Below are 13,069 nucleotides of genomic sequence, written 5' to 3' on the forward strand. Positions count from 1 at the left end.
GACTGCAGTGTGTGCTGGAGCCAGGGGAAGGAAAAGGGAAGTTCAGCTCAAAGTGTTTATGAAATAAACTGTGTCCTTTGGAACTATTTTGTGGTCCTAGGAAGTCCTCAATAAAATGACCTGTTTCATGCCACTCAAAAATAGGTACCATTTGATTTAGTAATCCTGCTTCTAGGAATGTAACGAAGGACAGACCTATTTGCAGAAAAAGGTTCACTATTATTTGACGAATGTGAAAACTGGAAATGATATCAAAATTCAGCAATATGGGGGAAATAAGTAGATCTGTGGCAGAGCTACGTAAACGTCATTCGAAATTTTTATTAGAAAGACTGTACTGACATAGAAAAATTCCTTATATAAAGTGGAAAAAGCAGCCTACAAAATGATGGGTACTGCGTGATTATAACCACAGAAAATACACAAAGAAAAAGAGACCAAATGAAAATACATTAAAATGCTAGCAGTTACTGAATTAGAGTGGCAGGATAATGGCTGATGTTGTTCTTTACTCCTCTCAGAGCACCTTTCTGATGAACATGTTAACAAAGAAGAGAATCTGCAATCACAGTCTCTCCAGGGAAGCTCCGTGCTTATGGAGAGTCCTGGTATTGTAAGACAAAGACATATTCTTGGAAGGGACGACTTCGCATACCTCGAGGAAAGCCACGGCCACGTCATCCTCCTGCAGCGCATCTCCATGCACGGCGGCCCACTGCAACACCAGGCGGATGACGCGTCTCTTATTGTTGAGGGTGTAATCCATTTTCTCCTGCTCTGTACCTTGTGAAGGCTGTGCATGGTAAGTGCCTCGGAGTCAAGGAAGACATTTAACCATTTCACCCGCATTTCACTGAGCTACTTGCAAAGGCAGGGAGTGACAGGTCCCAGTTTCAGAAAGCCAGTCTTCTGGATTCAAGGCATCCCTTCTTCAGGCCCTCAAGAAAAGTCCCACCCACATAAAGATTCTGAACCAAATGCATACCAACCCTTGCTAATGTCTACGGACTTTGGCGTGATAGTGTCCAAGGAATGTGACTTGCATGGGTCCACTTGGACGTGTGTGTTGACAAGGGTTCTTAACTGTGCCTAGCTCCAGCCCTCATCACACTCCCTGCTGCCCTTCACCTCTAGGGTTGGGAATGCTTTCTGCTGTTGCTTGTCTCTCAGTGCCTCGCTGTCTTTTTCGGTTCCCATAATTCTGCATATATCTCTATAAAGCCACTTCATTGTATACACTTCAGCTAAACCCTTCTGAGTGAGCATCTAAGTTCTGCTGGAGCCGTAACTAATAACAGGAGTGCATGGGGGGAAATGAGGCTGGAAGACAGGCTCTCCTAGTATTAGGGAAAGGAAAGGTTCCTACTGTATAGATCTGGTGAGGGACTCAGACACAATCTTTATATCATAACTTCTCCTGTCTAGAACCACAACTTAACTCATATTGGCTTTTTGTGCATTTATGGTTAGTCATCTTGACTAAACCAGAAGCTCCCTGCAGGCCTGGGATGATAAATTAAATATCTTGTATTCTGTACCATGCTTAGCACAGTGAATTTCAGCTAGCAACTGTATTTATTTATTAATACAGTAAATACCTACTATGTGTCAGGTAAAGGCATTTGCTCTCAGTTTACATTCAGGTGTGTATTACAGTAGAGAGAATATAGTATGTGAACAAGAAAGATTTTAGATCAGACATACCATTTTTTCAGTGACTTATAGTAGTTCATACTGCAGACAATACGTTCATGGAGCAGTTTCCTCTTTATAATTTACACTGTATCTTGCACTAGAGTACTTCAGTTAAGCGTCCTTCCCTTTCTACAAGTGAGCAAACTGACTGTAAAGGAGCACAAATGGCCAGGATTACATGGTGAGAGTAGAGTGTTGATTTTGACCAAGACTCTTAATTCCAACTAGTCCTCTTCCCCATTACACAACACCCTTGTGCCTCATAGTTGGCTGTAAGACTGGCTATGCCTTAGCTTACGACCATGACTTAAAAGGCTCAGTAGAAAACTGCCTTATGGCAGTGGTGTGCTTGAGACCCAAACCAGTAAAGGGCCTTTTCTAAAGGGACTATAAATAATCATGATCAAGGTAAATGACAGAACCTTAAAGCAAAGGTTTACTGCATGTAAATGGGTTGCAAAATGGCTTTCATAAATTGAGCACAGGATTCATAAAAAAGAAAATTGCTCAACCTGTATTGCTACAATTCTTTCTGAGCTTACAATAAAAAAAGGGAAGAAAGATCACTTTATGCGAAAATTATTTCTTTTCTGATTAACCCTTAGGTCTCTTGCTTGTATACACACACAACTCAGTTTTTCTTTCCCAAGAACTGCAATGCTGGGCACTACATTTTATCACTATTTTTTTACGGTACCTTAGCAACATGGTCTGGCACATGGTGGGCACCAAATGAGTTACTCTTAACTAATTGAAAAATATGCAGTGTTCCACCCAAGAGTCAGTAAGAGAGAGGGAGAGAGAAAGTGATTGTGTTTTTCTTACTTGCAGGAGACTGCAATAGTTTGAAGTATCAAGGTTGATATCAAGTGGATATAATGCTAACTTTCCAGGTTATCCTGAAATGGATTCAGGAAGTAATGGAAACGCTTGTGAGTTGGGTACAGTGCTCTTAGCAGCATACCTGTGGCTAATCTATAAGGCCTGAGGATAGGACACTAAACTTACATGATCTCTGTGGGTCAGGATAAAGATTTTTCTTGACTTCTTTCCTGTGGGAGAAATCTATCTTTTGTCTACAATGAAAGATAGAGCACAGGATTGGAAGAATTAACGCGATGAGACTATAAATGCACATGGAGCTTTATAGTTTATAATAAATATGTTCAATGTGCTCACATGATCGTATAAAGCTCTCTATAAATATTTACAGATGAAACAGAAGAGATCTGCCTGAGGCTGTTCAGGGAATAAACGGCAGGGCTTATAAATCCAGACAGGGCTCTTGCCATTGTCATCACCCCTACTCCACCCCCAGTCCCAAACAGTGGCTATAGTGATTGGACATCAGTGCTTGGGTTCATGAAATTATTGAGAATTCTTGCATCTGGGAAGCAAAAGTCCTAATTAGAAAGAGATTCCTTTCTTTCTGTCTTCCTTCTTTCCTTCCTTCTTTCTCCATCTCCTTTTTTGGCCTAAGTTCTAAGCTTCCCAGAGCTGACAAGACTTTCTAAACCAGCTCTGAGTGTCCTCTGCTCTTAATGAGTACCTCCATAGCCTCTTTGGAGCCAGCAACGACCAAATCCAGAGGGACTAGAATGAGGCTTGCTTTCTTTTCTCATGAAAGTTAAGTATTTTTGCCTCTGGAAAAATAAAAGGAAGCACTGCTTTGTTTCACAAGGACTCCCTTTCCCCTTACAGATGTTAATGGAGGTGAGGGTAATAGTACTTTTATAAGTTGAATCCAGGAGTGTGCTCAAGGATTCTGCCCCTCTGTAGGCAATATGTTGTTCTGTTCTTTTTTTTTTCCCCATAATATTTTATTGTCAAATTGTTTTCCATACAACACCCAGTGCTCTTCCCCTTAAGTGCCCTCCACCATCACCACCACCTCTTTCCCCCCCGCCCCTTCCCCCTCAACCCCTCAGTTCATTCTCAGCATTCAATAGTCTCTCAAGTTTTGCATCCCTCTCTCTCCCCAACTCTCTCTCCCTCCTCTGCTCCCCCTGGTTCTCCATTAGGTCTCTCTTGTTTTCCTGCTAGACCTATGAGTGCAAACATATGGTTTCTGTCCTTCTCTGCCTGGCTTACTTCACTCAGCATGACACCCTCAAGGTCCATCCACTTTCCTACAAAGGGCCATATGTCAGTCCCTCTCATTGCCATGTAGTACTCCATCGTGAATATATACCACATCTTCTTGATCCATTCATCAGGTGATGGACATTTAGGCTCTATGTTGTTCTGTTCTTAAAGTTTTTTATGTTTATTTATTTTTGAGAGAGAAATCATGAGTGGGAGAAAAGCAGAGAGAGAGAGATGAAGACACAGAATCGGAAGAAGGCTCCAGGCTTTGAGTTGTCAGCACAGAGCCCGACAGGGGGCTCAAAGTCACGAGCTGTGAGATCATAATCTGAACCAAAGTCGGAGGCTTAACCGACTGAGCCACCCAGTCCCCCCAATATGTTGTTCTGTCCTTAAGTAGTCTGTTGAATCAGATTCTTAAGGGACACAGAGAATCCTTTATGTAATTGATTATACCTGAAATGGTTATAGATGAGATGTTGGAGCTTCTACTGATTCCTATAACACTTTCCCCAGGCTTTTAGAAGATTTATTTTGAGACTTTATTTAACTTTTATGAAAAAGGTAGAGACAGGGAAAAAACTATATTCCCATCAGATAGCTGCCAAAGGGGAAAAAGACATACTACTAGGTCCATTGTCTTCATGTGATATAAAACAATGCAACCTAAAAAGAGTAACATTTCAAATACAGTTTGTTCATACATTCAACACACCAGGAAGGTTGCAGAAGCCATTATCTTCTTTGGCTAAAACCAGAACAGTATATTAACCACTTGATGGATGAAGTTCTACATGGCATAAAAACCTAGCTTTTCTCCAGGACAAGTAATAATTTAAAAAGGATTATCCATGGATACTATACACATAAACTGATTTTTTCCAAATCTATCAATGACATTCTTGGGATTAGAACTCAGTTCTCTTATCCCTCTCCCCAGTATTTTGTTTACCTATATTGTCATATTTTGTCTGATATTAATATCTCTTTATGCTAACATATAATATGCAGCAGCATTAGGTGATTTAGAGGTTTATTGGATAAGGGGGAAATTTGTCTGAGGCAGAAATTGATTCCCCCAAATCCCCAAAAAGGACAAAGCACCTGCAGAAAATTAAGTGTTAATTGCTGCAAGTCCCTGCCAATCTGATGGAAGTAGTGGGGTTCTGCTGTTCCTCTCTGCTGTAGCTTCAACCAGGGCTCTTGTCCAGCGCCTGATTTAAAAAGCAGTGGCTCGTGGGTACCTGGATGGTTCAGTCAGTGGAGCATGTGACTCTTTTATTTTATTATTAAATATTTTTTAAGTTTATATATTTTGAGAGAGAAAGAGTGAGAGAGCAAGTTGGGTAGGGGCAGAGAGAAAAGGGAGAGAGAATCTCAAGCAGGCTCTGCACTGTCAGCTTGGAGGCCCATGTGGGGCTTGAACTCATGAACCATGAGATTATGACCTGAGCTGAAACCAAGAGTCTGACACTTAACCTACTGAGCCACCCAGGCACCCCTCAGTGGAGCATGGGACTCTTGGTCTCAGGGTCCTGAGTTCAAGCCCTGCATTGGGTGAAGAGCTTACTTAAAAAAAAAATAGCAGTGGCTCATTGCTATTAACCAAACATTTGTGAGGATTCAATTCCTAACTTGAGGTTTCTCTTGTTACGGTAGTAAGATTTTTCACTATCTGGGAGCACTGGAAAAATAAAAAGTCTCAAATGTTTGTTGATTGACTGGTTGCCTTAATTTAATCACACTGTTTGGAGTGCTACATATAACAGTTTTCTAAAATAAACAAACAAATCACAGATCTTTAAAACCTTTATCTATATTATCTGAAATTCCATTTTGTCAAGATGTCAAATACAGACCATAGATACATTCTAAGTAAGTTTATATTCAACATCACCAGGTGGACTAAGTCCACACAAGTACCAAACATTGGGTGCATCTTTGAAACAGAATCTTTTAGATCCTGGGTATTTGATCTATAGGGGCACAGACTTTCAGAATGACCAAATCTTTGTAAAATTGCACCAGCTCCTTTGGCATCGCAAATGTGACTGAGGACAAATTGAATCTGTTTTCAGAGAGGATTAGAGCTGAGGATCCGAGGAGGTGAAGGCCACAGTGTAGGCGACAGTCTTTGTACCCTGCCAACAGCAGCCTTAATATTCCATTGAGTCATTTTCCTCATGCCGGCTCTGCCGTTCAAACACTGTAATTATTTCATATATTTTTACCTAGTTATTATCTTACTCACCACAGGCACCTGTAATTTTTCTGTATTTTTTTTACTGCTCATTTACTTATTCTTAATTCAGCTAATAATGGTTCCACGTATTAAAATTATCAAGGGGAAAGTAAGTGAAAACCTCCTAGGATGTAGAGGCAGCAGATTCATTACAGCCTACAACAGGGAATAAAATATTATGTATACTTTTTGCAGTAAGTACATGCTAATTATGCAGCTATTTATAAAACACTTATCAACATTCAAACTGATACTCTTCAATGTTGTTGTTTTTTAAGCCCTGCTTTGCATACAAGATCTCTGCTTCCAGCTGGAAACAAACTTTGGGGGTCATCTGCCCACTGACTAGACAAAGCTTACGTGTATCCTTTACATTATGCTAGATTCATTTCATAATAGCACGATAATTTATATGGGGCAATATTTATATGGGGTTTTAAGGTTTATAATGTACTTTCACACACAGAGCCTCACTTGATCTTCACAACAACCCAGCTCATCAGGACAGGTATAATTACCCTTTATATAGACAGGGTTCAGAAAGGTTAAGGATAATTGCAGAGTAATACAGTTTCTAAGACACAGGTCTTAAACACAGGTCTTCTGACTTCAGAGCTTTTGCTTTTCCCACTGTGTTATGGGGCCTCTTTACTACCTGCTTGCCTTTGTGGAGCATCCAACATCCTGAGCACCGAGTCTATTCCTTCCTTCATGCAGCACGTGTGTGGAATGCAAGTTCTGGAATTAGACAACCTGGGTTCACAGGCCAGCCTCCCTACTTACAAACCATGAGACCCTTGGTCAGTTAATTGACAACTTAGGGCTGCCGTCTCTTCACCAGTAAACATCATGAGACTGCTGTTAAGGATGGGGTGAGAATATTGATAGACCGTGTAGAATAGTATCTGAGACATATTAAGCGAGTGGCAAGAGTCAGCCACCACCATTGTTACTGATCCACCTCTGGAAATAATGTTGGATCTTTTGGATGGGTGGTTTGGGGATTTTTCATAGGATCCAGCCTTTCTGGATTTAACTCTGTGATGCTATTCCCATCACACGGCTGCTCCTGTGTTTGTGTGAGCCTATGAACTTGGGGGTCACAGGACCGCTTTCTGTGCTGTCATTTCCTTTAAGTGCCTCCCATTTTCTTCTTGCTCAGAATTTTATTTTCTCACTGATTTTCAGAATTTTCTGCATTTTTAGAAGCCTCTAGTGCTTGGCTATTCTTTTTAGCATTAGCTCAGGGGCTAGTATTTAGTAGAGAACTAGGAAGTGGACTAACAACCCGCTGGTGGGTCAAATCCTGTTCTAACTCTGACCAGCTACGTAACTTGGGGGTAATTTACATATCTACTCAGTCTTACTTCCTTAATATAAAAATAGTACATAACCCATGGTGTTGCTATGAGGCTAAGGAAATGCATATATAGTACTTTGTAGAATATCTGATAATAAGGTCCTTTCTTTAAAAAGAGGATGCCATGATCACATCATATCATAATCAAACTAAGTCCACCGTATTGAAAATAATGGTCTCATGCTGCATACCTACAGAAGTAAATTGCTCTTATAGCAACATATGGATTAAACACCCACAGAACCAACTGCAATGGTAAAACTTGGCTTCAACAAAATTTAAGCTCATAGTTTCCCTTAGACATCTAAATAATATTCCTAAAAACTTGGCTTTACCTAGAGAATCCAACACTGGTTTATAAATTACCAACAAAAAAGGCAAATTTTGGGATGCCTGGATGGCTCGTCGGTTGAGTGTCCGACTTGGGTTCAGGTCATGATCTCATGGTTTGGGTCTGTGCTGACAGCTCAAAGCCTGGAGCCTGCTTTGAAATTGGTGTCTCCCTCTCTCTCTGCTCCTCTCCCACTCATGCTTTGTCTCTATCTCAAAAATAAATAAACATTAAAAAAACAAAATAAGAAAAGCAAATTTTAATCAAAGTTCCTTTTAGGGAACCCAAGTCAACTTGTAAAGAGAACATCCTAGGTCACTTTTACAGAGAAATAAATGATGGAAACCCTGCCTTTCAGGAAAGGAAGGTACTGTATTTGCTTTGTCTCTGTGTAAGAGATGCCATATATATGAAAGTAGTTTTAGCTGAAACTTAGTGGCAAATCTGTATTCTATTTTTTCTCTTTAATTCAAGAAATGAAATAAATTATTTTCACGCCCAACGCATAGAATTTGTGTTGAATACTAAGCCAAAAGAAATTAGGATACTAAGAAAAACTTTTTGACCAAAATTATTGCTGTTTTTACATTTTTATAAATTTAAATATAAGCCATTCATCACTTAAGATTCTTTCAGCCATAGTAACAATCTGTTCTGAATGACAAAGACCTGTACTTGTTGACATAACAAAGAATCTTCAGTAGGTTAGCTTCAGGATTAGTACAAGTGAAAGTGCCATCACAGACCCATTTTTTTCCTGAATCTCCATGCACATCAGCTTTGTCATAGGACTCCTCCCCTTCATCACTGTAGGAAGGTGGTTACTGGCAATTGGAGGCTCAGGCTTCCTGCTCTCTTTCTTAAATACTGAGAAAGCTTTTTCCTGAGAAGCCCCAGGAAGCCTCTCTTTGACTCTCATTGACACCGTCTACTTTGAACATACAGTAAGAGAACCAGTCATGGACAAAGCCAACCAACCCACTGAGATGGCACTGATGACAACTACAATGTCCAGTGTAAGTAGAATTATGTTAGTGACACATGGAGTTTCTCCAAACATTTGCCGGTATATGTGGAATCTTGGCTCACTCAGCTCCATGTGCCTTGATTTCTCCTACATGTAAAATAAAATAAGTATCATACCAGTCCTTTTTAAGCCTCACAGGTGGAGGATGTGGAAAGATAAAGTAAATAATGTAAAAATACTCCGAATCAAGGGTGTAGTTATTAAAATTCAAAATAATATTAACTTAGTTGTGATCACTTACTGAACTGAAGGCCTGCATGCATTTGTACAAATAAAAATATGATAGAGATTAATCATAAAACACAAAATTAAGACAACAGGGGAGCAATGCAGTAATAAATATCAAAAGCATTAACATATTACATATTCCTTGCCTTTGCCTTATAAAGTAAGGAAATGGTCATATATGTGGACAAAGATTTAGCTGGGAGGCTGTGGATTCATCCCTTTGTGTTTGTTATAGGAAAAAATGTGGGAAAAAGTCTAAATATCCAATAGAAGGAGGCTAATAAAACAAATTATGATATATATATCATTTAATATTGTGAGTCAATAAAAGTGATATCATGTTTTTCTCATGTATCTGTGTCACTCTGCTGCCCAGCACCACATGACACATTGTGTTTAATAATTATCTATGGAATTAACTGAAATAGTTCCATATATAAAACTATACCTATATAATTCCATAGATATGTGTGTGTGTATATATATGTGTGTGTGTGTATATATGTGTATATATACGTATGTGTGTGTGTATATACATATAAAGAACATATTACAAAAAACCATATACACAATGATCTCACTTATATAAGATATCTATATTTAGAAAATAGTGTGGAAAAGTATTTAATGGTGGAGAAAGAGATTCATAAAATATTCTCTAGTGACAAAGCAGATGAAATTACTTACAGTCTGATCCTATTGTTAGATTTAAAAATATATATCACATATAAAGGAAAAAGACTGGAAGGATGCATACCAAAATGTTAACAACAGTAATACCTGATAGGGTTATAGGTGGTTTTACTTACCTTTTGAAAGACCACTGGAAAATTGAACTGAGTTTTAAGTGCAAATTTTAAAAAGATTCAAGAAACTAAAGAAGAAAAGTACAGAAATTGAACAAATATAATTTAAAAAACTCATTAGAAAGCACTTGCATTCATCAGGTGAAATCGTGTTCTAAGCATATCTAATGAATAGAGATTTTCTCTCATTAGCACATAAAAGGCCTGAAATATTAATGTTAAGCAGAGTTCTACCATCTTCCTTTGTACTAAAAGCAAAATTGGAGGTGACATACAATGTGGATTAAGGACAGAAATGGGTGTCAGTGGCTCAGGGCTCAAATCTTTTCTGTACTAGTAATTACCTTTCTCTGAGCAAATCATAATTTTTCATTATCCTAGTTTATTGATTTGGAAAAAATGCAGTGAAAATATTCACTTCTTCCCGGGGCTGCTAGGCACAGTCACAGATATTAAGTACTTTGAAAACACTCAGCCAAAGCAGCTCACTTGAATGTGAGTGCTTTAATGGGACGGGGTTAAGGATCTCACTGTCCTTTATCTCATGTCAACAATACAGGCGTTAGCCCACTTGTTCAGTTTTACATTATTTCTCCCATCACTTGTGCACAAGGCAGTAAGCAGGTTATGCGTATTTGTTGTTTTGTCTGTTTTGTCACCTATTCCTCCACTCTCTCTGTTTTTCTTTACAGGCCATCTCTTAGGAACTGCCTAGCAAAGTGCTCTGCCTTCCTTTGACCAAGATGTCAGCAGCGACCCAAGCTAGGCCAACTGGATGCTCTTTCCTTGGGATGTGGGAATGAAGTGTGGGCCTAGGATGCTTGGAGCAGATTTGCCCCAACAGTAGGGTCTTTACTTGTTGCCTCTGATGCCCCTTTTGAAAGCCTGCACTCTTCAAGGATTCCTTCAATTCTCTGAGTTACCCTATATTCCTCTGATGAATTCCTATATTCCTTAAGAAAATCACCATTGGGGGACGCCTGGGTGCTTGATTGGTTAAGGGTCTGCTTCAGCTCAGGTCATGATTTTGCATTCGTGGGTTTAGACCCCGTTTTGGGCTCTGTGCTGACAGCTCGGAGCCTGGAGCCTGCTCCCGATCCTGGGTCTCCCTCTCTCTCTGCCCCTCCCCTGCTCACACTCTGTCTCTCAAAAATAAACATTAAAAAAAAAAAAGATAGTCACCATTGGTTTATGTTACTAATGATCAAGGAAAAAAAAACAATAGCTTATATAAGAAGCCCATATAATGTGTCGCTGGAGAGAAAGGGGAACTAAAAATCGAGTCCTCAGCATAATATAGAAGCACTTGCATGACCTTCAGGGATTAAACCTTTTCTGTTTGCTTGCCCGAAGCAGGGTAAGGCCCTGGCATCCCCAGGATACTTCCCTGGGCGTTACAGAATAGCAGTTCTTGTTTGAGGCTCTTGTTCCCAGGATCTAAGGATTAGACTTATGCTGTCCAATATGGTAGCCATAAGCCACATATAGCTATTCAAATTTAAATTAATGAAACAGGTAAAATTATAAATTCAGTTCCTCAGTCATAGTAGCTAATTTCAAGGTTAGTGGATACTGGTCCAGCACAGAAATAGGATAGTTCTCGGATTGCAAAAAGTTCTATTGAATGCTTGATTTATTTGGCTTCAACAAATTAGGCCAACATTGCTTTGAGCCACCTGAAACACAGATAAATATGTATCATGCAAGACATTGTCAAGAAATGTTGTTAAACTCCATAGGATAAACTTTTTTTTTAAGTTTATTTATTTATTTTGAGAGACAGAAGGAGAGTGCGTGCATATCTGTGTGTGAGCAGAGGAGGGACAGGGAGAGGAGAGAGAACCCCAAGCAGGCTCCATGCAGTCAGTGCAGAGCCCAATGGGGACTCGATCCCACAAACCTTGAGATCATGACCTGAGTGGAAATCAAGAGTTGGACGCTTAAGTGAATGAGCCACCCAGGTGCTCCTGAAGGATAAACTCTTAAATAAATAATTTGTGAAGAAGAACAGTGATACGCTCCTGGCTTGAAATCCTAAGGCCTGAATGAATCACGGTTCTGCTACATTCCTTGGGCATGTCACTCTACTGTTTTTGAGTTCTGGGATCCTCATTTGTAAAATAAAGCTAATACTAACCCAACCAATTCCTACAAGGACAAAGTAGTATAATAGGGATCAATGCGATTAGCAAGGTGCCTGACACATAGAGAGTTGATTCAAAATAGAACAATGAAGAGAATCTAAGTTCTCACAGGACCAAGTATGAAGGGGGTGATCTGAGGGCACTAGGTGGTTTGGATGACACCCAGACACCCTAGATTCCCTCTGTCTACAGGGAAAAGAGTCAGGATTGGATATCACAGGCCTCCCTTGATTCTACTATTCACTTCCATGACTTTCTCTCCTCTAACTAGTACCCTTTTCCACACACCTCCACATCTGGGCATAGTATGGGCTTTCATTCTAGGAGTTTCTATTTTATTTATCTATCTATCTATCTATCAATTTTTTTAAATGTTTTATTTATTTTTGAGAGAGAGAGAATGTGAGCAGGGGAGGGTCAGAGAGAGAGGAAGACACAGAATCTGAAGACAGGCTCCAGGCTCTGAGCTAGGTGTCAGCATAGAGCCTGACGTGGGGCGGGGCTCGAACCCACAAACCAGAAGATCATGACCTGAGCTGAAGCTGGATGCCTAACCTACTGAGCTACCCAGGCACCCCATAGGAGTTTCTATTTTAAAAACAGAGATCAGGGGCACCTGGGTGGCTCAGTCGGTTAAGCGTCCGGCTTCAGCTCAGGTCATGATCTCATGGTTAGTGGGTTCAAGCCCCATGTCAGGCTCTGTGCAGACAGCCCAGAGCCTGGAGCCTATTTCAGATTCTGTGTCTCCCTCTCTCTCTGCCCCTCCCCCACTCATGCTCTGTTTCTCTCTGTATCAATAATAAATAAACATAAAAAAAACAGATCAGTGCTATGAATGTTCTCAATCAGTTCTAAAGGGAACAAGCTAATAAATGAAGATATCAGAATTTGCAAAAAAATAGAAGCCTGGTGTTTAGAGTTTTGAGTTGTAAGGATAATATGATATGGTACACTATACTCTCTCACTCATCTTTGCATTTTGTTTGCCTTAACCTTATCAACATGTTAACTCTTAGAAAAAATAAGTCTGAACTCAAAGGGGGTTTTTATTTTTTCTTCCAAAAAGTCTCAAAGGTCTAATAACAACTATTATGTAAGGAGTTAAAAGAGCACAGACAGATCCTGAATGCGTTAACTTGAGAAAAACCAAA

The 13,069-nt window shown here is 39.8% G+C and overlaps 1 protein-coding gene across 3 annotated transcripts in view; it reads right to left on the minus strand.

Annotated features, from left to right (window-relative positions):
• The window catches only part of RAPGEF4 (Rap guanine nucleotide exchange factor 4), a 282,413-nt gene that overhangs the window by 34,567 nt on the left and 234,777 nt on the right, over positions 1–13,069 (minus strand). For all 3 annotated transcript variants that reach the window (XM_029934374.1, XM_029934373.1, XM_029934375.1), the window contains one exon: positions 656–806. In XM_029934374.1, the coding sequence (XP_029790234.1) occupies positions 656–806 (151 nt within the window). The remainder of the gene's footprint in view (positions 1–655; positions 807–13,069) is intronic.

The sequence above is a fragment of the Suricata suricatta genome, chromosome 3 (genome assembly GCF_006229205.1).
Source record: "Suricata suricatta isolate VVHF042 chromosome 3, meerkat_22Aug2017_6uvM2_HiC, whole genome shotgun sequence".
NCBI classification, from domain to species: domain Eukaryota; kingdom Metazoa; phylum Chordata; class Mammalia; order Carnivora; family Herpestidae; genus Suricata; species Suricata suricatta.